Genomic DNA, 27,624 nt, shown 5'->3' on the forward strand with positions numbered 1-27,624 from the left:
AGGCTATTTAAAAAGTTACAGAAAAAGGAGTAAAAAAAAAGGGGAAAAAAAACTGCAAGGAAAGAGCACCTAAAAATGCAAACAACAATCACGAGCGTTTAAAAGCAAAACTGTTTATGACTCTCCCCCAAATTTCCCACACTTCAGCCTCCAAACAGCAAATCTGGTGAGTTTGTCTCCTGAGACCCAGTTATTCCCTTACCGAATGCCCAAATCACATGTCTCACATAGTATACAGGGGAAAAATCCAGGTCTCAACCAGGAGCAGACATGCCATTTGTACACCTGCACAAAGGCCCACTGAGATTTAGGAGACTAGTTATACCAGATGTGAATCAAACAGGTGCTTGTAGACCTTGTACAGCTCACTTCTATCTAGCTGTCAACTGATGCACTAAAAATAGGTGATTTTTCTTGGCCAGCAGTTAAATGAAAAGTCCAAACACTGGTCTTGCACAGAGCTGAGGTCCACATCTGCTGACAGGGAACACCTTGACGAGAGCAGAGTGAAGATCAATGCTAATTTTATGCTGTCTTTTAGGTTGATATTAAGTACAGAACAGGCTTTGAAAGCTCGTCATCATATCGATTTTCCTGGCGCTGTCATTCTGGGAATTGTGGCACTGAGATTCAGAACAACATAACATTTATGGAAAACAAGACCACCAACCCCAGCCGTTGGTACCAGAATGAAGGGCATATGAAAAGACGTGTATCTATTGACAAACCTTTCACACTTAGGTAAGACCTGTGCTGTTGAAGTCTTAACTCCTTTTTGACCCACTTGGTTTTGAAAGACTAACAGTGTGATAATACATTTTGTTAATCATTACCTCTTTAGTTTAATTTTGCTGGCAAAGGGTAAATAGCTACTGATTCAATAGGAAATACTAAAGGGAAAGCATAACTATTTTGTAGTAATTTTGTTTTAGGTTTACAGTTTTATTGAACAATATAGCTTATGCAAATTATGTGTAAAAAAAATGTTTTCAAGTTAATAATGGGTAAATCAATGATAATCAGTTTGCAATGCATACCTGTCTGCAACATGCAGATCCCTCCCCTATGAATTTCAGAGCAAATAATAAGAAAAAAAACCCTGAAAATCAAGATTCAGAGAAAGCGAAGAAGGGATTTGCACAAATTTTTTTTTACCAGGGATGTTACAAGGGTATGTTTGTCTCACAACTTTGCACACAACTTCCACAAAGCTAAATTTGGATCAGAAAGGTTAACTGCAGACCCTGCCCCCTCCCGGAACCAACCTGGGATTCACTACAAAACCTGCTTGTACAGTGCTGTACTCCACTTCAATTGGCAGTGTATCCTCATTAAAAATGTGTTTTAGGAGGGCTGGTAATTTGAAGATCTAATCATTAGCTTCAGATTGCAGGTCTCTCCCTAAATAGTGTTTTCAGGGTAATTTGAACAAAGTGTAAAGATGGGTACAGACAGAGAGATCGAAATTCCACCAGTTCAGCATTGTAGAAGTTCAGGGCCACCCGAATTTTGATCTGCGTGATCTCCCAGTTCAACTGAAGTCAATTGTTAAATTTACTTCTATTGAACGGCCATTATGGAAAATTTTCATTGTATACACATATTTTTCTTTTTAATATACTGTATTTTTTATACTGTAGATACTTTTTAAGTTGTTCCTGAGTTTTACATATAAGGCAATCTGAGCTGAAAGTGTGAGTAGGTACCTGTCAAAACCAAATATCCCCCCCCCCCCAAAAAAAAAAGTTCCAAATGTGGCAGTGGAGGGGGGAGGGTGCATACAAGCGGAACTTCCCCTTCTGGGTGGAGCTCTGCTCTAATCAATAGTTCCAAATACTGCTACACCCACACATACTGTAATCATTTCTTATATTCACTAGTGCTCATTTTTTTATCTATACAGTGAGAGCAGTTGCTGCTGGGTATCTAATGTTTATTCTGCTGGATCATGGTTACTATTAACAGAAGTGGATTTAGGAACAAGATCAGATACCAAGAAACCCAACACCTCTCCTGTGACTGCTATCATTCAAGTTTTAAGGTACAGTACCACAGTTTACAGAAACCTATATACAAATTATCTTGTCAATATAGAATCAAAGTTTGTGGAAAAAATATTATTTTCTATATTAGAAGGTTACATTGTTAAAACAGTTCATAAATAGGGTGGCTCTTCCACCACTAGCTAAAATATCTCCCAACTTTCTGAAATTATAAAGAGGGACAACGTTTAGCACACAATATGTAGGCAAAGAACACGTCCCTGCCATGGCCCCAGTTACACAGATTACAAAGATCTAATATGCAGAAAATGATTAGCTAAACCCCCCCCCCCCCCCAGATGCTTTTTTTAACCTTGATTTTTATTTTATTAGGCTTTAAAAATAACAAATGCAGTAATATAGAGGTTATACAAAACGTTTAGAGCAGCAAAACTTTTTGGGTCATCAAATAGGATACTTTGTATAGAGATGTACACATCAGACCAAAAACAGTGATGACTGAGATTGCTTGAGGGACAGAGGAAATTGCACCCATAAGAGGGACAGTCTCTCCAAACGTGGGACAGTCCCTCCAAACGAGGGACAGTTGGGAACTATTAGCTAATATTGCTGGAGGATTGCAGCAGTGAGATCTTCATAAGATCTTCTTAAAGCGGAGTTCCACCCAAAAATGGAACTTCCGCTTTAGGGAGTCCTGACCCCCTGACATGCCACATTTGGCATGTCATTTTTTTGGGGGGGAGCGGGTACCTAGTTTTGACAGGTACCCGCTCCCACTTCCGCTCGGAGCGCCGCGGCGCCCTGGACGGAAGTTCTCCTCTCCCCCTCCCTCCCTGCAATCTTCTGGGACATGTCAGAGGTCCCAGAAGATTGCCGGCCAATCAAGACGCGCAGCGCGACTCGCGCATGCGCAGTGGGTACCCGGCTGTGAAGCCGTAAACTATCACAGCCGGGTGCCCACAGCAGTGATGCCGGCGCCGAGGGAGAGGATTGAGGCTTCGGGTGGCCGCATCGCTGGACCGTTGGACAGGTGAGTGAATGGCTGGAACTCCGCTTTAAGTTTATGAGATTTGTAAATTAGTTCATTGCTTTTTTACTCACAATTTTACAGTGTGCCAACTTTTTTGGAATTGGGTTTGTAGTTTCACTGCTCCTATTGCATTTTCAACATGTAAAAATAGCTAGTAGAAGTAGTAGGTCACATTCAAGTGGACTTGTTTAATAATGTTAAAATGTTGCAGCCACAGGAATAAGCCAGTCATTTTATTCCAATTTGTAATGGAGTGTGCCAAGACAGAAGTTGATTATCCAAGAACAGAATGTTAGGTGGGAATTTGTGAGACCACACTTCTTTATCATTTTTCTGTTAGTTCTAACTACATAATCCAATCCAACAGGAAGATAAGATGTCTTTACCATTACAGAGCAAACACCGGCCAATTGTGACTAACTACTACTAAATATACAATGACCTGGACAAATGAGAACCTTTACAAACATCATGTACAATAAATTAAAGATCCTAAGCATAGCCCTCACCCCAAGATGATTTAGGAACCCAAGGTACCTGATGTTTGGAATTGACTCTAGAGGTAATTCAACATACCTGCAGTAACATTCAGTCCTCTTTGCTTTGGAAAACTCCAAAATATGTGGTAGTGTTGAAATATACCCATCCTATTCCACTTTACACACACTGCTATTGGTCAGTGAGAGAGACCACCATAGAGATAGACCGATAGGAATGTATCATAGTGATGGCGTGCAGTTAAGCTTCAGCGCTACCATGAAGTGTTGGAGGTTTACTTGATCGGAGGAGCCAATCAGTTTGGTATAGACTTGCTTAGGGCCATGCCCTGAGGCTGGAGACTCATGAAGTGTGGCTCAATACAAGTATATCAGGACAGGTACAGCCAGCACTGCAGAGGATTTCTCTTAGAGAGGTAGCAATCATTGTAGTAGGCCATGCCTGTACTCAGGGCTTTTTTTCTTAGAGAATAGGTGCAGGAACTTCCCCTTCTAAGTTACTTTGTGTCTCCGCCCCCTACCCACCTCCGAGCACTAACCCTTGGTTCCATCCCCTACCCACCTCCGAGCACTAACCCTTGGTTCCATCCCCTACCCACCTCCGAGCACTGACCCTTGGTTCCACCCCCTACTCAGCTTCCAGTACAACCCCTTGTAGAGAATATATAGCCAAGTATAATTTTGTATTGGAATGTATGGAATTTGGATATGATAACAAGAAAAGCAATTAAATAGATCCCCCACAGCCAGCAGCAATAGACCCCCCCCCCGCATCAATAGACCCCCAGCAGCAGCAAAAGATCTCACAGCAGCCAGCATCAATAGACTCTCTAGCAGCCAGCAACAGTGGACCCCTCCCTAAACAGTAGATCCCTTCCAGCAACAATTAACCCCCAGTATCAAAAGATCCTCCACCAGTAACAATAGATTGTCATGCAAAAATAGATCCCCTCCAGCAACAATAGATCCCCCAGCAGCCAGCATCAGTAGACCTTCCAGCACCCCCTGGAGGTGCCGGAACTGCGTTCCCGCTGAAAAAAAACCCTGCCTGTACTACAGAGATAAGCAAGCATCTGGAGTTTTAGTGTATATTGGATTGTGGTGTACTGCAGTGCGTTATGTGTTGGGATCTACTTAAGAATCTATTCAAAGTGAATGGCACCGTAAAGCACTGCACGCAGAGCAGGTGAATTTCCTTGCATCATAGTAACGTGTTTTATTACATGCTGCCACAACACACAAGTTTGAATGGACCCTAAAACAGAATCTATTTCCAGTCAATTTGCTACAAAATCACTTGGTTATTGGCATACAAAATCAAATTCTCAAATCAAAATCTGTGTCTAGTCAGCTTCATTCAATAATATAATGCACTTGCCTTTCCCCAACTTTGTTAAAGAATAACATCATTTATACTGCTTTTACTTTAAGAATTCCGCAGAACTGTGCAACCTCTATTAAGTTATTGGCCCATGACCCTGATGGAGACCATGTGACCTGCCAATATGGATATAACACTGGAGGATGTGGATTATGTCAACAGCAGTTTCCTGTAGATCAAGTACGTTTCTAATTATTAAAAAGGAATAGTTTCTAATCATTCAATTTATCAACTTGAAGGGATATCATAATGGTTTTCAATCAATGTTACTTTATGTTCTTATTTGAACATTTAAAGTTTATACATCTCATATATCATTTTTTCAAGACCTTGTAAATGCTTTATTTTACAAACACATATCCGATCTTCCATGATATTTAGGTTGATGAGCCTACTGGCCTATAAAATAGGAAAACCTATCATTATCACTTTCCTTGTGAGTTTTGTTGTCTGTCTAACCTGAAATCCATATGGGTGTATATCTTCTAGTGGAGAAGGGGGAGGGGAATTTTATTTGGTTCAGTAAGGCTCCCTTCACACTTGTACGACTCCAATGTTGCGCCGACTTTGGAGTGCAACTTTGGTGCAACTTTAATGCAACTTTGAGGCAACTTTGGATGGGTTCAACTTGGATACGACTTTGGCTTTGACCAGTTTTGACCAGTTTTAATGGACAACTGTTGCACACAAGTTGCATTGTATAACATTCAAGTATGATTTTTAGGCCCATTCACAAGTGTGAAAGGGGCCTAAACTATGTCTGTATATTTTGAATAGATTTGAAAAGCAGCAGAATTATACAGGCTGCTCAGGCTTTGTACAGCATATCAGTTCATCGCTGCAGAATACATTCAGCAGAATACATACAGCAGTCAGCAGCTTCTAGCACATTATCTGTTGGCTGAAAGTGGTAAATATTCAAATGCAATATTACATATTTTCCAGGCAAAAAAATATATAAAAATGTTTTTCAATAACATAAAAAAAAGAATGGGAATGCGTAAGATTAGACACACTATTGGTTAAATCACCCTCATAATTGAATAAAAGTAGTATGAAACTCCCAAAAGATTGTTGTTTTATGCAGACAGAAAATAGAAAAAAACGCATTCAGAAGAACAAAACTAAATTAACAAATAAGAATTATTTTCTTAACTGATAACAATCATTTTAACTTTTATTCTAGAGCCGCTGTATAATATCTTTTCCATCAGGGTTGCGTACAGGCGCCTATGTGTTGGAAATGGTTTTGGAAGATTTCCCCAACAAAAACATTAATCTTACCTACTATGACCGGACAGTGGCCTTCAAAAATAGTCCTTACCATCGCAAGATCCGAGAGGCACCAAACGACTCAGAAAAGCAGCGCTACTGGGGTGCCTCAACTGAACAACCAGATATAACTTTTAATGATGACAGTGTAACAAAGGACAGTGTACCAGGGGAGAGTGTAAGTCATTCCAATACAGAAAAAGATGTAGTCACTACAAATGCAGAACCTTCTGTGGGAACCATTCATTTTCAGAAGACAACTCAGCAAATTTTATCAGAGACTGTGACCATCCCACATAAAACTACTAAATTGCATTTACCCACGGCTTCACCAGACTATACAAACCCCTTGAGTAGAATCCCTCTTCAGTTTATAGTGGAAGGTAAGTTAAGAGATAATTATTAACTAAACATATTTTGTAACATGGACTGAAATTCACCAGTATTATATTGAGCAGGGGTCTCCAAACATTCAAAACAAAGGGCCAATTGATTGTTTTTCAGACTTTAGGGGGGCCAGACTGTGACCAGTGGGATTAGAAAATGTTCTGGCATCCAGTGGGAGTAAACAATTCCCATCATTGGTGTCAGTGCCAAGAATAGTGCCCTATTGCTGGTGTCAGTTGGAGGAATTGTGCCCCATTCTTGGTGTCAATGGAAGGTGGTCTGCCCCATTGTTAGTGTCAATGGGAAGAATGCGTCCTTTCATTGGTGTCAGTGGGAAGAATAGTGCCCCGTTGTTGGTGTCAGTGGGAGGAATAGTGGGTCATATTTGGTATCAATGAACTGGAGTCAATGAAAGGAATTGTGTCCCATCATTGGTGTCAGTGGGAGGAATTGTGCACTTTTAAAGGTGTCAGTGAGAGGAACAATTCCCCCTTTGTTGGTGTCAGTGGATGGAATAGTACCCCCAGGACCATATAAAATAAAGCAAAGAGCCACAGTTTGGAGAACACTGATATAGAGCAACGATGAAAACAGTAAAGCTTTAGCCCAAGGATGTATCTGGACCAGAGGGACTCTTTGCTAATTTCTAAACTGCAGCATGCCATCCCTTTTTTCATCATACCCACATGTGATGCAGTTAGAGTGTATGGCCCCGCTCATGCTTTTGTAATTTTTTGCGCAAAACAATGCACGTGTCATAATAACCAACAATGTTTTGCAATGAGGCTTTTCTGATTTCTGCAGTGCAAAGTGCTGCAGTTTGAAAAACAAAGAATATCTGTTTTCCTGCGCATTTTTATGTGCTGTGGTGGCCAAAAGAATAATAAAAATGCATTTAAACATGGTACAACGCATGGTAAAAAAACGAGTATGAAAGTGTTGAAACCCTGTGCTGAAAATTTAACAGAAAGTAAGAGGAAATCCCAAAAAAGTGAGGGTAATATGACTCTTAGGCCTCTTAGGATGTAAAAACCATTCAGTGGAGCTGTGGCTTTACCAGCCCCAAAGGTCCACCTGAAGATTGACATGCAGCCGCTCATGGCTGTAAATATGTTGTGGCCACAATGGTCAGCTTTGCAGCAAAAATGAAACAGAATGTTTAATTTGTCATGCAAGTCTATGGGCCGTGCCACAACTGCATGCATTACACGTGTTCCATAAATGGAGAACAGACAGATGATTGAAAGGTCCACCTCTTTTGTTTAACCTAATTTTCTCTAATACACATATTAACATCTACCCAGGTAGCTGTTGAAAAAAAGACCGACATTTTTGAAAAAAAAAAACCTTATTTTTTACATAATTGTCGGTCTTTTTTTCATTTGTGGAAAGAAAAGAATAAAGTACTCGCGCAATGGACTATTTTAAAGATCAGATATTATATGAAGCTGCTGCCTCCACTAAACAGCTACCTGGGTAGATGTTAATATGTGTCTCCAAGAGAGAGAGAGGAGAGGAGCCGACGGAGAGAGCGGAGCGGACCGGGGACGGAGGTTTACTGGAGTTATATCGGAGTTAGTATGAACAGCTCCTGTGGCATATCCCTTCCTGGTTAAGTTGTCTGAGTTTGTACATCGCCTTATATGATCACCATCTGGTAAGCAGTTAGTGTGTCCATCACGGCTGGGTGTTTGCTCCAACTGATTTCACCATTGGTTTCTGGGATCTTGCTCCTGTTCTCCTTCCTCCATATACTTTATTGGACATTTTGGACTGCAATTGGACGTTTTTATAATAATAATTTTTGGCGCTGCTTTTATTTTCTTTTTTATGTCTACAAGTTTTGTAATCCTCTTTTTAGCTGGCTGCCATAATCAACATTTTTTGATTTATGCATATATTTATATATTCATATATTCATCTATTTGTCTAAGCGCAGATATCACTCCTCTTTTTTTAAATATGAGAAATAAAACATCCATAGCGTAATTGCATGGCGTCGATTTTAATAAAAGACTAGTAGTACAATTACATTTAATCCATATAAGCGAAGCAGTAAAAACGAATAGTCAGGAAGTCCAGGACACCGGTGCGCTTCATGGTTCCGAAACCGGAAGTGATGCCATGATGCTGTGGCTCCTCCCTACACGTTTTGTCACTCAGACGTCATCGGAAACGGCCTTTTGTTTATAGCGCAAAAAAAAATGTAAAAACACATAGGTAATCAAATACCACCAAAAGAAAGCTCTATTTCTGGAAAAAAAGGACATCAATTTTATTTGGGTACAGTTTACACAACTGCGCATTTGTCAGTTAAAGTAACGCAGTGCCGTATCGCAAAAAATGGCTTGTCATGAAGGAGGGAGAGTAAATCCTCCAGAGGTCAAGTGGTTAAAACTACTTTAGGTGGAACAACAGGCTACTTACTGAAAAATTGCAAGCCATCTGATTTTTACTTTACTTTTAGCCCAACAGAGGTTATCATCAACTTTCCTAGTCAAATATCCCCCAAGACACAGCCTGTTCTTCATCTGTTATCAGATGTGGAATTGTGATGATTTCTTTATGACTCCTTAGTTATGTGAAATTACTATAAATCCAAATCTTTCTTACATTGTTAACAATAACATGTTTTTAATCATGCAGCCACTAGTCCAGCTCCATCCTGCACATTCGGCCAATACAGACCATTATTTCTTTCTCCAACTCCCAGTCATGGAACAATATTGCGGATAAATGCTGGGAAAAAGTTTCAACTCCATCTTACTGCGCAAGCAGCATATGAAAGGTAAATGACACATTATATGTATACAGAACTTGTCATTAATGGGTAATCCAACATTGAGGGGTGAATAAATTTTTTATTGTAAAAAAAAAACACAAAACATTATTGGACAAATGGAATGCTTGCATAGCCATAAGTAGTATAGCTGTCCCTCCCTCTTTCAGCTTCAAGGCAAATATAGACCCAGTTAAAGCATATCTAAACCCAAGGAGAAAAAATTTAACTTATTGCAGATAAGTAGTCCTAAGATGAGAGGGCTGCATTCATTTATTTCTTTATTTTTACCTGCCGATAACACACTTGCTGTTCTAGGGTGACAATACTTACTGTACTGTATTTATGGAGGAGCAGCATTGTCACTGTAGCACAGGTATAGCAAATCATTCACAATGGTTGTTGTTGTTGTTCAGTCGTTTAGTCGTGTCCGACTCTTCGTGACCTCATGGATCATAGCGCGCCAGGTCTTTCTATCCTCCACTGCCTCACGGAGCTTGCTTAACTTCATGCTAATTTTTTCGATGATGCTATCTATCTATCTTGTTTTCTGTCATCCTCTTCTCCTTTTTCCTTCTATGTATCCCAGCATCAGGGTCTTTTCCAATGAGTCCTTTCTTCGTATTAGGTGGCCAAAGATTTAGAGTTTCAGCTTCTGAATCTGCCCTTCCAGTGAATATTCAGGGTTGATTTAATTCAGGGTTGACTGGTTTGATCTTCTTGCCATCCAAGGGGCTTTCAAGAGTCTTCTCCAACACCGTTGTTCAAAAGCATCAGTTCTTTGGCGTTCAGCCTTCCTTACGTTTCAACTTTCACAGCCATAGGTTACTACTGGGAATACCATAGCTTTGACCAAACGGCACTTTGTTGGTAGGGTGATGTCTCTGCTTTTAGTGTTGTCTAGGTTTGCCATTGCTTTCCTCCCAAGAAGTAAGCGTCTCTTAATTTCATGGCTACAGTCACCGTCTGCCGTGATCTTGGAGCCTAGGAAGATAAAATCTATCACTGCTTCCATTTCACAACGTATTTCACATGTATCACAATGGTACCTGTAAGCAAACCAACTAGAGCAAATAGGAGAAGTTAATTGTTAGGGTTTTTATATATACTTTAGTGCTGTTGTGTATTTGTTAAACTTTCATTACATTTTTTTTTAAACTTGACCAGTATAAATACTTATTTTTGGTATCATCCTCTTGTAATGTTCTGTATAGCAAAACTAAGACTAGGAGAGGGACGGCTACAACTAGGAGACAATTAGGTGTACCTTATACACATCAGCCGACAAGGAACTCTCAGTAATAAACTGAGAGCTATGTCACAGGTTAGGGGCAGAGAAGTGACCTAGCTGTATTGCCTAACCACAGTAGAGCCACCAGCCTGGCTCATCTGTCTTGTGGCTTTGGCTCAGCAGCCTGGCTCAGCAGTGCTGTGTAAATATGGAGGACAGTAGGTTGCACCTGTGTATTTACCTGTTTGCCTTGAGTTAGTCCTTAGAGGTGAAAATATCTTTATTGTTTTACAATTCATAGAGAAGAGGATACAATGAACAAGTATCAAAATCAAGGCCACATAGCATAGATCACATTGAAAATGTACAACCTTACTGGGTATGTGGTGCCAATGGGGGAAACCATATGAATTGAGTATTGTTGTGCACACACAATCGGGAAATCAGACGAGAAATACCACTTTCGAACTTCGGAGCGATCATATGATAATCTGATGGTTAGTACAGAGCTTTCGAGAGCCGATCACCACAGTTCATCCGATATTATTAAAACGGACAAGCATGAAAAATGTTCTCGTACGATACCAGATTGTATAATTTTTGTTTAATCAGTACAGTCTTCGTTCGAAAAAATAATACAGATACATGACATCACTTATGAATTTTTATTCTGTCATACGAGACTTTTTGTAACTTTAGTAACCTCTTTTGATATGGAGACTAGCATGCAACAAAAAACGGATGGTCATTTGTCCGATTATCTTATCGTGTGTACAAGGCATTCATGTTTAACCACTTGCCGACCGCCGCACGACTATCTACGTCGGCGGTCAGCCCCTCACAGGCAAAGTGACGTAGGGCTACGTCACTAGCTTGTGAGGGTCTAGGGAGCGAGCGCGCGCCCCCGGAGGCGCGCTCCCGCTCCGGAGTGGTCACGGACCCCCCCGCGCGTGTGACCGGCGGACCCGATGTCCGCCGGCCACTCTGCGATCGGCGGGGGAGAGGGAGAAAGTCAGGCAGCTTGTGTAAGCTGCGCCCCTAGGGACACACACAGCCCCTCCCTCTCAAAATAAAGTTAACCCCTTCACTACCAGTGTATTTTTACAGTAACAGTGCATATGTATAGCACTGATTACTGTAGAAATGTCACTGGTAACCCCAAAAGTGTCAAAAATGTCAGTCAAGGGTCCGATCCGTCCGCCCCAATGTCGCAGTACCGCAAAAAAAATCGCAGATCGCCGCCATTACGCGTTAAAAAAAAAACAACAAAAATGACAAAAATCTTTCCCTTAGTTAGTAAACGCAATAACTTTTGCGCAAACCAATCAAAATACGCTTTTTGCGATTTTTTTTACCAAACATAGGTAGCATAAAACAAATTGGCCGAAAATTTAAAAAAATTTTGATTTTTACATTTTTTTTGGGGGGAATTTCATATAAAAAAAAGGGAAAAATATTGCTATTTTTGCAAAATGGACGCTCTTTTTTTGTTTATAGCGCGTGATCAAAAAATCGCACAGGTGATCAAATACCGCCAAAAGAAAGCTCTGTTTGTGGGAAAAAAAGGACGCCAAATTCGTTTAGGTACAGCGTCGCACGACCGCGCAATTCTCCGTTAAAGTCACGCAGTGCCGAATCGCAAAATACCCCCTGGTCGGAATGGGGGTAAAATCTTCCGGGGCTTAAGTGGTTAAAGTATATAGAAATACCCTCGATGAAGAGAGAAAAATGGTAAAAGAAGACATAGTAGTAAATATGTTTTATTTGCATGGATATGCTAAAAAAAGAGGATCTAGTGAACTTCCAAAAATAAAACTTGAATATACTTTATAATATCTCTGTGTGTTTGGCGAGTGGTAAAACATTACATTTTTCTGCTTTAAAGAATTACAGACTTCAAAGTCAGTGGGCTCCCTGGCATGACCAAGTCATTTACATCCACATCACTATCTGATATAAGGAGTATGGTTGTAGAATGGACACCAAAAGAGGACAATATAGACGAACACGTACCTGTTTGCTTTGTGGCAGAAACTGCAAATTGGTCAGTATGGTGCTACTGAAATTCCAGTTATTTAATAGTGTGTTATCTTTCTTCTAATAGCAGTCTCTGTTCTCAATCAAGTACAATTAGTGATTGAGTGGATTGATTAGGTTGACCCTCACACTTCTTAATTATTGGTAAATTGTATCAGTCTAATGAATAAAAATCTCTCTGTTGTGGCCAGCTAAGGTCCTTATTTGATCATATTTTATTTGGAAATTGAAAGGAAAAGTGGTTGCCTGTGGTGTAAAATGTACTTTATATTTCTAATCTGCACAAAGAGTGGTTATCTCCTATGATGATGTTGATTATTCCCCACAATACGCATTATCCTGTAACATTTTATCTGACTTATTGTTGTACAATAAGTTTTAACATAGGTTGTGTGCACAATTTTTATTTATTTTTAGGATGATTATATTAAAGAATCTTTCAGTGTTTGAGAGTCAGTTCCAAGGACCTATAATGATTGTAATTGGAAACTAAAAGTTACTTGAATTAAAAGCAGGTAGGGAAGAGCCCTAAGAAAGTGGTCTGGTGGACACAAAAGGCCATGGGTCCTTCAGGCCTGGAGGACCCATGGCCTTTTGGGTCCACTAGACCACTTTCTTAGGGCTCTTCCCTACCTATATTTATTATCTAATTGGGATGTAGGTACCTTGCTAAAGTAGTAAATACCAACATAATCGCCTTTTTTCATTGAATTAAAGCAGATCTAAAGCCATTTTCTTTTCTCTCAGTTTTGGATTTGGAGGAGGGAAGATGAATTATAGCATCCAACAAATATCCAAAAGTCCAGGTTTAGGGATAAAATTGGTTCACAGCAGAAATTTTTAATTTCAGGTGCCAAACAGATTCCCCCTTCATCCGGACTGAAAGCTTGTTTTGTTTTGTTGTATTATTATTTTGACTGAAAGCTTGTTGTTACGCTTCTTAACACTAGCACTGATCCAAACAGGAAACCAGTTTTTTACAGATTTGTCTGGTATTTACCTATCTTAGTCAATTTAGGCACAGACAAAATTCCGGAGCACTGATGAACGGGGAGTTTGTTTGGCCCGCCAAACACATTGGATTTTTTCTACTGTGAACCAATTTTATTAGCAAAACTTTGGACTCTTGGATGTTTGTTTGCCACTCTTATTGGACTGTATATATGTGGTTTTTCAACTCTAGGTTTCCCCTGTTTATAATTGATTTCCCTGTTTTGTGAACTGCTGCCAAATTTAGAGCCAGGGAGACCAGGGATAATTTGATTGACCCATTGAAAATCTGTATCCAACACCTCGATTTTACTTTTTTAGTGCTATATGTGTCCTGAATATATCCAACAATATAGATAAATAGATAGATAGATAGATAGATAGATAGATAGATAGATAGATAGATAGATAGATAGATAGATAGATAGATAGATAGATAGATAGATAGATAGATAGATAGATAGATAGATAGATAGATAGATAGATAGATAAAAAATCCACCACCAATGTGAACAACCACTTCTATTAGTTGGTCTCTTACCAGAAATTGTTGCCCCCCATTCACCCATGGTGTGGGCACATGCGTTTTTGGGGTAACAGTATCACCAGTCCCCTCTGAGTTAATTGGGTACTCTCAGGGTATCCTCTTCCACACAATTCCAAAGCAATCATATAAGAAAAGAGAACCCTCTACTCGTGTGATACCGTTTGACTAAGAAGTTTATTTAAAATGTAAAAATCCTTTTTCCATTGCACTTACAATATTATTAAAAGAACAGCACATTGGCGTGAATTTAGGGGGATGTGGAGCGCCCCTCTGGTCCTTACCACCTCCACACTGGTTCTAAGACCTCAGACGCCATCCTCCACACCTCTGGTTGACAATCTGGCTTGCCGTGCAGCCACGCTCCGACGCGTTTCGTCACTGGGGGGTTGGCGAATGTATGGCTCGCCCTAAAATTGATTAACCACTTTTTAATATGCCCTTTTCAAGTCTAGTCCTGAAATTTCTAATTCCACATCAGACTACATCAAGTCTCCTTCTTATCATCTGTATATGCATTGCTTTTTTTTTTTTTTTTTTTTGGATGGTCTTAACTGTAGGTAGCCTGATCATTGTACAGTATCTTCCTGACACTTTATTCAGTATGCATTATGTACTGCTTACACCAATTGGCTTTTGTTTGGTGGCCTTAAAGTCAGCCATACATGATCACAATTCTACCAGTTCAGCAGGGACCTGGCGAATTTCGATCCATGCATGGACAGGGTGGTTGTACTGACCTCCAATCTCCAACAGCCTCCCCGCTGTCAGAATACAAAAGCACAGCAGGAGGATTCCTCCATCCATGCTTAAGATGACTGTGATGGTGCATTGGGGTAGGTGTATCTATGTGTGTTATTCTTATTAAACTTGCACAATACAAACCTCGTGGAAACACTTATTGGTGTGCTATTATGTGTCATATGAAGTTAAAGAACATCTCCCCAGTGAGTTACTAACAGCATAAAAATAAACTTAACTTGGGATCTGACTATAACCTACTTTACCTGAAACTTAAAAAAAGTTGTCTTAGGATATTTGAGTTGCAGTGTAGAGGAGTGTATGTCATTCAGTGGGATGGGAATAAGAAATTCCCAAATATGTCCTGCTAACCATCTAATCAACTTATAAGTGTGTCATTGTCTTTTTTCTTTCAGGTACCATTCAGAATTGCGGTGTATTGTTTTAGTGGTTGGACCCTCAGAATTAGGTATTGTTTTCTACTGTTTAATATTTTCTTACAGCAGAAAATGTAACTTGCCTATTTTAGTTCTTATGACTGTCTTTTGTGTTGTGTGTTATACAGTCTGACACTTTTGCTCTCATGGGGAGAGAATAGAATAACAATCAAATCATCCTTGATGGCTATACACTATATTACCAAAAATATTGGGACCCCTGCCTTTTCACGCACATGAACTTTAAAGGCATCTCAGTCTTAGTTCATAGGGTTCAATATTGAGTTGGCCCACCCTTTTCAGCTATAACAGCGTCTACTCTTCTGGGAAGGCTGTCTACAAGGTTTAGGAGTGTGTCTATGGGAATGTTTGACACTGATGTTGGAGAGAAAGTTTGGCTCGCAGTCTGTGCGCTAATTCATCCCAAAGGTGTTCTATTGGGTTGAGATCAGGACTCTTTGAAGGCCAGTCAAGTTTCTCCACCCCAAACTCACTCAGCCTTGCTTTGTACAGTGCACTGGTCCAAATCATGTGGTGGAGGGGGAATTATGGTGTGGGGTTGTTTTTCAGGGGTTGGGTTTGGTTCTTCATTCCAATGAAGGGAACTCTTAAGGTGTCAGCATACCAATACATTTTGTACAATTTCATGCTCCCAACTTTGTGGGAACAGTTTGGGGTTGGTCCTTCTTGTTCTAACATGGCTGCGCACCAGTGCACAAAGCAAGGTCCATAAAGACACACTTTTAAACCTTGCGGACAGCCTTCCCAGAAGAGTTGAAGCTCTTATAGCTGCAAAGGGTGGGCCCACTCAATATTGAACACTACAGACTAAGACTGGGATGCCATTAAAGTTTGTGTGCGTGTAAAGGCAGGTGTCCCAATACTTTTGACAATATAGTATATACAGTATATACGGTATATATATATATATATATATGAATAGAAATATATATGTATATATATATATATATACGTACTGCCTGACCAAAAAAAAGTCGCCACCTGGAATTGACTAAACAACTAACTAAACTAAGCATGCAGTAAATATCCCATTGAATAGTTACTGCATGTGCCCAAAGAATGAGGTCAGCTGACTACCTGAATATTCTGAATGACCAGGTTATTCCATCAATGGATTATTTTTTTCCCTGATGGCATGGGCATATTCCATGATGACAATGCCAGAATTCATCAGGCTCTGTAATTCTGTGCAATTGTGATAGAGTGGTTTAGGGAGCATGAGACATCATTTTCACACATGGATTGGCCACCACAGAGTCAACAACTTTACCCCATTGAGAATCTTTGGGATGTGCTGGAGAAGGCTTTGCACAGTGGTCCAACTCCCCCATCAATCATCAATACAAGATCTTGGTGAAAAGCTATTGCAACACTGGACGGAAATAAATCTTGTGACATTGCAGAAGCTTATCGAAAACGACGAGACAGCGAATGCGTGCTGTAATCAAAGCCAACAAAATATTATAGTGTGTAAACCTTTTTTTTTTGGCCAGGCAGTGTATATACAGTATAAATCTTTAAATATGTGTTTTAAAGGCTGTCGTATCATGTTTCATAAATGTCGGACTTGCCTAAAGGGGTGCAGAGTAAGGATACATATCTATTCCTTAATTAATTAACTGACCCAGACAAACTTTTACAATGCCCCAATGACGCCATTATGCAATAAACTTACCAAGTTTATAAACCCCAAACACTTTCTACAAACTATCTCATATTTCTTTTTGGCTTTAAGAAAAACTATACCAAAAGCTGGAAAAAGGTAACGATCTCTTAAGGATTTGTAATAATAGGTCAATTTTCCAACCCCCCCGGACCTTTGTTTAACCCGTTTTCTTCTATGGGTTAGTCATAAATCCTAAAACTAAGAATATCTGACAATTTAAGTTTTAACACCCAAATGTCTTACAAGACATACCATAATATTTACCTGAGCAGAAAGAACAAACAAACCAATGGGATCCACTTAGTGACTTGCCAAGTACCTAGAATTTCATTCAAAAAATTTGTATTTCATGAAACCATTAGTAAAAACATTGATAAACAAAAATGAATTAATCTGTAAGACTACAGTATTTTAACGATTCTAGAGATTCAGAATAATATAAATAACCATGCCTTGTTCTTTTTAAAGCTCTCCCAGAGTGCTCCTTGCTTACTTTGTTTTTTTTTTTTTATGACATGATTTATTCTTATTGTGACCAGACAACAAATAGGGGGTCAGGGAACAGGGCTCATCCCAACTTCAATGATACAACAGGCATAAAATGTCATAGGCGCCACACATCACTGCATCTGTGAAATGAAAGCCTCAGCCCATGCTCTAGCCACGCCCCAACACATTTCACCCTGCTCCCTTTTAGGGGTGGAGTGAAACATGTTGGGTGCTTGGCTTGGCTGAAGTCTGGTCTGAGGCTGTCATTTCACATATCCACAGGGTCTTGCAGTGATGTGCGCCGCATGGGACCTTTTTTGTCTGTTGTATTATTTATTCTTACGTTGCTCTTCATAAAAACCCTTTGTAAAATAATGCAGAAACCTTTATCTGAATGAGCTTGTAGCATTATTTAACATGTTACTTTTTCCTACCCAGTTGACACCACCTTAATTTGCCATGAGAACACCATGACTTTAATCATCGCTAAGTCAGCAGATGCTCAATTTAATAACACCCAGTTCCGCCTGAATGATCCCGCCTGTCTGGTTAGCTCCAACAGCACCCATCTTATAGCAAGTGTTGGATACAACTCCTGTGGGACAGAGATTGAGGTAATGTGAAGAAGTCATTCTGCTTAGTAGGACAGTATTTTCTAGGTTCCACCTTTGCTTGGAGCTGAAGGCAAACATCACATTTTAGTTTTTGGCACTTGTTACTTGTAGAAAAAGTGGCTTTTCAGATTTATATTATCTGCTCCTTTCAAAATTGTACCTATACCAAATAAAAACATATTTAGATAAGATAAATTGACCATAGCCTAGCCATAGTACTGTTCGAGCTTCCCAAGGTCATATGTAAATACTATCTTATGATATCATATCTACATGAGCTTACAAAGGTTCCACAGCCTCCACATGACTGCGCCTGAAGTCATTAAGGCACCGTCCACTGTAGGTAGTGGATGTTTAACTACTCTCACCATACCCAGGACATTTTAGGTACCCTGATGATGCTGTACTGTCAGGCATCTATAGTGTCTACCATCTACTAGCTAGACTAATATTATTTTGCCCACTACGGATTTTATTTAAAGGGCATCATTCACCCAAAACCCATAATTTCTCAGTTTCATTCAAAATTCACTGGGTTCCAGCTGGTTTATCAATAAGTTTGGGAACCCTAGACTGTAGATTTTTGTAACTGAAATCTAAGCTCCAGCACATCATGACGTAACTTATATTGGACAGTAGGGTCACTTAGTACATGTTTTATTCCCCATATATATGGGGACAGTTGGTACCATTACTGCTCAATAATACTATGACCTGATAATATGTTACATAGTTACATAGTAGGTGAGGTTGAATAAAGACAATAGTCCATCCAGTTCAACCTGTGTAGGTGTGTGTGGCTGTAATCATCTCTCATACCCCTGAATGTTCTGATCCTTGAGATGCACGTCCAATAGTCTTTTGAAAGCCACCTAACTACCCGCAGAAACCACCTCTTGTGGTAGAGAATTCCACAATCTTGTAGCCCTAACAGTAAAGAACCCCCTCGTTGCCTGAGGTTAAAACGCTTCTCCTCTAATCGCATTGTATGCCCCCGAGTCCTCATGCAATCCCTTCGACTAAACAGCTTTTTTTCTAAGCTGAGATCCCCATTGAGATATTTAAAAATTGCTATCATGTCCCCCCATGTTGGTAGATACAGGGAATTATCTCCTTTAGTATGGCTGAAAGTCTTTCTTTCTTTTGTGATACCCCAAACTAACTAAGCCATTTGGAAAATGATTACATTACATAATAGTTTAAACAATCAAAAGAAAGTGGCAGTCTTGTGCAGGGCTGTATGTATATCTATTTGTGTCAGTATTTGTGGCATTGCCTATTTTGCGTTTATATTTTCCAGGAAACAGAGGAAAATATAGTTTTCAAAAACACAGCCACTTCATATGACACGTCCCTTATCATCACAAGACAAAATGGGATTTCTATCCCCTTTAACTGCTCCTTCCCTAAAAAGAACAGAGTATCGGCTTCATTTCGTGCCCATAAGTCGGATTACGTGTTCTCCGAGGCTGGCTTTGGTAATTTCACCTACAAGTTCCAGTTCTTCACAGACAGTCGATTTGTGGATGTGAACACGCAGTCTCCTCTGGAGGTCATACTGAAAGAACTGCTGTATATGGAGATTCAAGTTTCTTCATCAGTGTCCAATGTCCAATTATTTGTGGAATCTTGTAGGGCCACGCCACATGACAATCCATCTGATCCCGTGTTCTATGACATCATCCAAAATGGGTACGTTTTATCATGTTGTCATGAATATCAGTTTTTGTTATCTTTATCTTAAACATTTCCTGGCAAGCCTGACGATGGGGAAATAATTAGTATTGAAAATAGATTCTGATACCTATTTTGTTCTACAGTATGTATGTACAGGCTTTGGAAGTATTTACTGGGTCATAAAAGAAAAGTCCAGATGTTGCTTTGTCAAAGGGAAACTAACGACACATCTCTATGCAGTCATCTGTATGGACACAGCATTTCTTGTCTGCATATCCACCTTAGCAACAAACAGAATGCAAACTTTTGCCACTCTCTACAGTGCTTGCTGTTGTCCTGTTTTTTTTTTTTTTTTTTAATTGAGGCAAGGGTCCCAGCATTATTATTTGGGCAACTATTCGAGCTGCCCCTGGCTACCTTAAATTTTTCGTGTTGAGGAGACTGGTTACCCCAGCTGGTCTTCTCCTTTCCAAACTAGTTCTGCATGTTATATGAGATATCCCTGCAGACCCCCCCCCCCCCTGAGTTTAGATAGCAGATTCCTTGAAAGGGGCCATACGAGTGGTCCTTGATAGAAGCGCCAACCCAATAGTAAGTATTTAAAATGTTTTTTCTAAAACAGGGGTCCATAAAGAGGAATCCAATGGGTTTTGTGGTTCCAAAACCCCCCTTTATCAGTAGATGGGTAGCTCTGAAGTCAGAATGGCTGTGAGTGATATTAGCAAAGGGAAATTTATATTCTGTTCCTGCCAAATTGCTGGTTTAATAGAGGAATAGAAACTTCCTGTCACAGCAGTCCAGATTTCAGAATTACCAGTTCTCAGCTCTGATGAAGGGGGATTTCTGTAGCCTCCAAAACACATTGGCTTGCTTTTGCTCGCTGTTACCTTTAAAAAAGACCATTCTAGATATTTATAAATGGGATGGTGCTTCCATCATTTCTTATATTTGAAGGTCACCCGCCTGCGCCACTGAAGAATGAACAACATGACCCCGGATGATGACTTCACACAGGTTTAAAAAAAAAATTCTACTAACAGGACTAATAAAAAAAAAAGTGGTTTCTCTGGGGAGTTGGGTAGAGGGTTACAGTATAACTAAAGTCCCCCCTTAGGAGATTCGCCCTCTCTATTTATCCTGTTCACCATTATCATTGAAAGTGAAAGTAAAAGAATATCCAATATTTTGGGTTGTCCCCAGAAAACGAATCGAGCGGAAATCTTCCAATTGGAACACTAGTTATGGTGACCTGGGGGGTCCCCAAGAAATTCCCTTAATTTGCAGGGATTTCCTCTCACTTCCTGTTTGGCTATGGGACAGGAAGTGAAGGGAGGGAAATCTCCACAATGGGACACAGATGGCGGAAAAAAAAATCTGACAGGGGTTATAACCCTCCCTTTCTCTATCCAAAATGAAAAAAAATGTGTTGCCTATAGTTCTAATTTAAGCCCATGTCATACTATAGAGGGCAGAAAATACCTATTTGTACAGCGTTGCTCCCTTGCTAGTTGAATGAGCCAAGTGTCACTCAGTTATTGCTATGAGTCGTCTATATCCATAAAAGCCATTCTTTAACTAGGAAACCTTTCGGAACTGAACAGAGCACACCGGCATTGTGTAGAAATCTTCTTTAATGCTAAAGTAATAGAACAAAATATTGCACTTACATTTTAAGAACTTATGCAGTAACTTATAGGCAATTGGTTGTTGATTTATAGTTCCCCTATTATTGCTGTTGCAGGTGTATAAAGGATAATACAGTGGTGGTTTATCCTGGATCGGGAACACAGTACAGGTTTGCAATGGAGGCATTTACATTCATTGGAAATTATCCAGAGGTAAGCACACTGGAGTACTGATAAGTACACACAGTATATATAAAATAAATCAACAGTTGTTAAAATGTAACTTATTTCATTTAATACCCCCCCCCCCCCCATAAGTACCCCAACCCCCTCCCAGTCTTATATTTACAAGCGCTCAAGGAAAATGTACTGTTCTTTTCCTCTAGTCACATGCAATACATACTGATTGTGCAATCTCCTTTAAAAAATAATTTCCAGCTATGGCTACAAGGGGCAGCCAAAACATCAAATCAAATTATAGCTGGTCAGGCAAGCTCTTTACTGCATACTGTACATGGTTGGTAAACCTAAAGTAGATTGCACAATCAGACTATAATATGCCATCCAACTACTGAGCAAAAGCTCAAATGCAATTATGCTCATGTTGTTTTTAGTGTTCACAAAAATATTTGTTGGAGCCATTCAGGAAAACAATTGTCCATTGGCTGAAAAAAAATCCAACTTGTCTAAAGACTTATTTTAGCCAGTGTGATGTCACGCTCATTTGCAACCTGAAAATCACCTGATCTAGACAAAAAAAGCAAGACTGGAAGAAGGAGATAGTATATCCTTAAAGTGTAGCTGCAGCAATCTTTTTTCTTTTTTTTTTCCGAAGTAGTAGAGAAAGGTTAAAACCAAGTCAGTTTTGCATTTGCTCTGGTGGCAACTAAAAGTACACTAGTTCCACCTTGAAGAAATTTCCTATTGTGTCTCCAGAGCCAGAAATGAAGAGAAATCTCCCCAAATGGGAGAAATATGGCAAAAATCCAGACCATGGTTTTAACCATTCCCTACTCAATCCCAAATAAAAAAAAAAAAGTGTTAGCTTTAGATTTACATTGGATGTATTTCTTAAATGCAAGCAATATAAGTAATTAAATTCAACCTAGTTTGCAGTCTTTGTACGGCAAAGCTGGAGTATGAGGGGAAGGTGCTGATCAGTTCTTGTGCCGACAAATGCCTGCTGATAGGAGCAGAATGCAGAGTAATGGAGAGATAAGTTAATCTCTGTGCTGCTTCTCATTTCACTGTCCAGTCACAGGCTGGAGAGGATCCAGGATGCCCTGGACTTGGAGGAAGTGAGCTAAATGATGCTGATCATTAGATTGAGAGAATCTAGCAGCAGACAATTTGTACAGCATAGAGAAATCTCTGGTCTAATGTTTAATATTGTAAAAGCTGCTTTTATTTTATCTCTCAATGGCTACTGATTTTTATTCATCTTTATCTTTTTTTTTTTTTTTTTTGCCTGGAGTTCTGTTTTAAATGATTCTATGTATCTTTCAGGTTTACATAAGCTGCACTGTTATCTTATGTAAGATGGGAGCTACAAATACTCGTTGTACCCAGGGTTGCATCACAAAATCAATGGAAGCTTTCAGCAATCACAGAGAGAGAAGATCTTTAGTATCTGAATCACAGCAGCACTTTATCTCTCAGGGCCCTGTAATAATGAAGAGAGAGATTCCAACTGACAAAGGTGAGAAGAAGCTCAAATACTATAGTATATAAGGTTAAATGTATAATGACACTGAATGATAATTCATTGCACCCATTAATGATGTCATAATTAGTAATGGAGTCTGGTGGAAGAAGTCGCTCAAGGGCTTTTTATATTTCTTGTGGCCACAATTGGCAAGTTGGCGCATAATTCAGCCCACCTTGGATTTTTTGTCGTTGCCACACATCTTCGGTTGGTCCCGGAATTCTTACTTCCTTGTCCATAATATAGAGTAGATAAAGATTTATAACATAGGCATTGTAATACCAATACAAACAATAGTTATTTTTCACAATCCAGTATAAGCTTACATGAAAACTCTCCTTTCATGTTGTGAGCGCTGCCAGTCTGCTAGCGATCTCTTTCCACAACCTCCCTGCATGCTTTGCAGCTTCTCCTTGGGTGTTTACTTTAATATTCTAAGGACTACATATCCCATGGTAGCTTGTTGGCTGCAAGCAGTGCTTCCTGTGATGACTCCGCCTCCTGAAACTTCTCCTTTCAGCACCTCAGTAGTTCAGAAAGTAAGCACTTTGAAATGTGTGACACACCAGTGAGCACCCACCTTGTGTTTACTTTAATATTCTAAGTCCTACATATCCCATGGTACCTTGTTGGCTGCAAGCAGTGCTTCCTGTGATGACTCCGCCTCCTGAAACTCCTCCTTTCAGCACCTCAGTAGTTCAGAAAGTAAGCTCTTTGAAATGTGTGACACACCAGTGAGCACCCACCGGGCATAGTGAATAGGTTTCAAAGAGTTCAAGGAAGAAAATGTGTGGGGATGGATATTCATAAAGTTATTAGGAATAGGCTTGAAAAAATTGAAATACAAAGTGGAAATAAATATATGATTAAGAAAGTGTGGACCATAGATATGCTTTAAAGTAACTCTGTCATTAGGAAACATTTTTGCAAAGAGGCTTACCTGGAAAATAAGCAAGTAATTATTCGCACAACCAGAATTCTGCTACATTCAGTAGATACCTTCCCCTGAGATCCGCAGAAAACCCGACATTCTGGGAGTATTGATAGCCTGGGTCCCTCGCAGCTCTCACTGGTTTATCCTCCACATCACTGTTATACCAAGTAATGACATAGAAGTTGGCTAGGGAGAGCTGCTGGGGACCAAAAGAGATCAATCAAAGGTTTTTGTTGAACGGAGGCATGTTCTAGCATTAAATAAGTCAGATTGCAAAATGCTGTAAACTGTAGAATTAAGTTGGATTTGCATATTGCTAGTTTCTTGGCTAAATATGACTCTTTATCTTCTTTACTATAATTTCTAACTTCTGTTCTGTCTTTTGGCAGGTGTAGAGAAAATGTCCTCGGTAAATGGAACCACACTGGTGATTGCATTATCAGGAATGGTCACTGTGGCCCTGATCTCAATAACACTAAATATCTACATGAAGAGAGCCAGAGCAGCCGGATACCAGAGGCTTAATACACAAGATTTCTGATCTCTTGGAACAAAAAGGAACTGTATTGTAATACATGTACATTATAGATAATTTATTAGTTATTACAGTGTATGTTACCCCCCATAAACAAACTGCGGTACAGATTACAGCGGACCCCTTAATTCTACTGCTGCGTATAACTAAATAATCTCTAGGCCTCCATGCTCTAAAAGCTGTTTATATTTTATACAGCGTAATATGCTAGAAAGAGGATCCTGTCCAAGTGGAAATTAGCTGATCCCCCAACAGGGAGGGCATGGAGATCAATGAATAATGCTGTACTTACTCTTTATTGGCTTACCTATATGGATCGTAACTGTGTTAAAAAAGTTTGAAAAGATTTGGTCAACTTGGGTGGAGGATAAAGGCCTTAGCTTTGATGGATAGTGGCGGTCTCAAGCCTTGTTGAATAAGCTTTCAGTCCTCCCCTCTTTTCCATATGCCTTACCTTACCTTACCTTCCTCCCTCACTTGTGCTCATTTTTGTAATTCCTGGCTTTATTTTCCTGTCGTTCCCCCCCCCCCCCCATGTCCTACTCTGCTCTGTTGCTTGTCCCCCCGATGCACCCCCTCCATGTTTTTACTTCCATATAACACTCTTTATTCGTGGAATTGAGGTTTGCAATAAAGACTTTTGTCGGTGACACTGAAATAAAGGTTTAGGGTGTAGGACATGGTGGAATTCTGATTCCGTGTTAGATGATATGTCCTATAATGGTTTCTGGAAAATGCCATTTCATCTACTGGCGATGTTTACTTATGAGTGTAATGTGTTAATATATCCTACTTGATATTACATGTGTAATGTTGTATTTGTCCCTAATAAAGTTTAACTGTTAAAAAAAAAAAGTGTATATTACCCCAAGGTTTCATTTCAACCCCTACGGAGACCTCTGCAACACACCTGATAGGTTCCCCATTTTGGGGTTCACTTAACAATTATACCTTCTTCCTTTTTTCACTTTTCAGTATACCCACAGTTCTGAGCGGTTTCTCTCCGTATAGTCTTTTGTTTTCATAGCCCCAGGCCACCACAGAATGAATCTGACATACCTTTGTATTTATATTTTCATTGGAAATGCCTCGACGAGGGCTTTTCTTGTTCAAAGTCTTTACTTGTATGCTTGAAAACTAATAAAACTCTATTATTTTAAAAGTATCCTGTTCTGTTTTGAATTGTGATCCTGCCAGTCCCCCTGCTTTCCTATTTAAAAACTGAAAACATGAACATGTTAGGCATAAGAAACACATCCATCCTAGTGTGGTCAGTTTTCTGGCTGTGCTGAGAGCACAGCCTGTCTGTCCTCCAATGTCCAAGACTTATGCTAAAACGCCCCTCCCTGCACAGGGAATCTCTGGGAAGATCAGTCTACTGCTGTACCTCTGCCTCCTGCTGACACTGCCCCCCTGCATTTTCCACCTCCACCTCACCAAGCCCCTTATGCAGCTGAGAACAGAGGTCATGTGATCACTTTTAGGAAAAGAAAAAAGGTGTTTGTATATATATATATATATATATATATATATATATTGTGAAAGGAGTCACTTTGGCTGGAGGGCTTGTAGAGCCCAGATTACTTTAGAGAGGTCTGGAAACTCCTTGTCCAGCTTCCCCAACCCCTCTTATGTGTAGGTCACCCTGTGTCTATTAGGGGCACAGGGTGACCAAGAACCCCTGTCGGGTCTGCACTAATCAGACTGGCTGTACAACCACTCGGACTCAGCATTTGGGATTACCCCGGTTATCCTAGGTTCTATATGTGTGGTTTGTGTTGAAAGAGTAAGGGGCTCTTTCACTTGGCACAATAATATTTCTGGACAATGTCCCTCAGGAAATATATAGAGATAAACGGTTTGACTTTTCAGATTGCTAAAATATTGCAAGGAGTGTCTCATAGACCCTTGCTAGTGGAGTGGGGTTTGCTATTGTTAAGTATCTGCATCCCATTGTTCTTCTATTGTGTCTGTCTGCCTTGAGATAAACTTATTTTGGGATATTTTTGTGTATGTGGATTGGCTGCTAAGGGGGAGGGGTTGTCCCAGAGTGTATATCTCTTTGTGCATGTGTGTGAATAAACAGTTTGATTCTGGTTGACTTAAAAACTTGTACTGTCGAGTTCTTGGGGTAACTGTAGCCAGATTCACGGATCCCGTGTTCCAGACCTTAGGAAGCAGCTTCTTGGCGGAGATACCCAGTCGGAGTGTCCGGATTCCGTTACACAAACACACACACACACACACACACACACACACATATATATATATATATATAATTTACACAATCATTTTGCCTTGTATTTCTATTTTAAACCCTGAATGGGTTGTTTTACAAAGTAAGTGTTTATGTATACTTTAGGGATCATGAAGAAACTAACATTTGTTTAAGCATCATTGGAGCTTAGATTGCTTTCCCTATATTTAGAGTATTCCAAAGGCTCCATGGGCTTTGCCATCCCTCAGAAAAGCAATCAACAATGCATCACTTATTAGTCATGTTTGACAGTGAGGTAGCTCTTCAATGCCTTGTCTGGTGGCAGATCTTGCTTGCTCATGCAGATGCTGCTTACTAGCATCTCTCCTAATTCAGCAATCAGGTTCCCTACATTGATTCACACAGGAAAGCCCTATTTTGAATCCATTTACATTTTCACATTTTAGTTGAAGCCCTGATGAAGGGGAAGTGTTTCCCCCAAAATGTGTTGGACATTTTTTAGTGCAAATCATTACTCTGGACTCTTATCATTTGGTCTGGTGCTTCTCCAATTGGTGTATGTTTTTCATGTAATCTGCTGCGTACCCAATGAAGAGGTACAGTACATGGTGAGGTCTCTGAATGTATTTTTCTTCTCCATATTGTATGAACTCACATCAAAGTCCCAGCACCTCTTGGATGCTTCATTCTTCATTGGAGCCTTCGTTTGAATAGGCTGCCTTAACACAACACAAAAAATTTACCCAAGACATGAAGATAATAAACAGTGAACGGATCTTTTAGGTTACAAGCAGTACAGATGACACCTGAG

General features: G+C 39.8%; 1 protein-coding gene across 1 annotated transcript; it reads left to right on the top strand.

Annotated features, from left to right (window-relative positions):
* The first annotated feature begins 503 nt into the window (after positions 1 to 503).
* LOC309565928 (CUB and zona pellucida-like domain-containing protein 1) lies at positions 504 to 24,675 on the top strand. Its single transcript, XM_082270958.1, has 12 exons — positions 504 to 741; positions 1,904 to 2,041; positions 4,962 to 5,091; positions 6,098 to 6,566; positions 9,217 to 9,358; positions 12,466 to 12,624; positions 15,309 to 15,361; positions 17,944 to 18,119; positions 19,420 to 19,811; positions 21,538 to 21,634; positions 22,928 to 23,120; positions 24,450 to 24,675. Exons 1-12 carry the CDS (start codon positions 650 to 652, stop codon positions 24,599 to 24,601), a joined length of 2,193 nt encoding a protein of 730 aa, XP_082127084.1. The 5' UTR covers positions 504 to 649; the 3' UTR covers positions 24,602 to 24,675.
* Positions 24,676 to 27,624: the final 2,949 nt, after the last annotated feature.

Source organism: Pelophylax lessonae (assembly GCF_965119305.1).
Source record: "Pelophylax lessonae genome assembly, chromosome: 10".
Lineage (NCBI taxonomy): Eukaryota > Metazoa > Chordata > Amphibia > Anura > Ranidae > Pelophylax > Pelophylax lessonae.

Coding starts and splice junctions, on each gene's coding strand:
- LOC309565928 (XM_082270958.1), top strand. CDS start 650: ATGGAAAACAAGACCACCAACCCCAGCCGTTGGTACCAGAATGAAGGG. Junction 742..1,903: donor GACAAACCTTTCACACTTAG/GTAAGACCTGTG, acceptor TTATCTATACAG/TGAGAGCAGTTGCTGCTGGG. Junction 19,812..21,537: donor TATGACATCATCCAAAATGG/GTACGTTTTATC, acceptor TTGCTGTTGCAG/GTGTATAAAGGATAATACAG.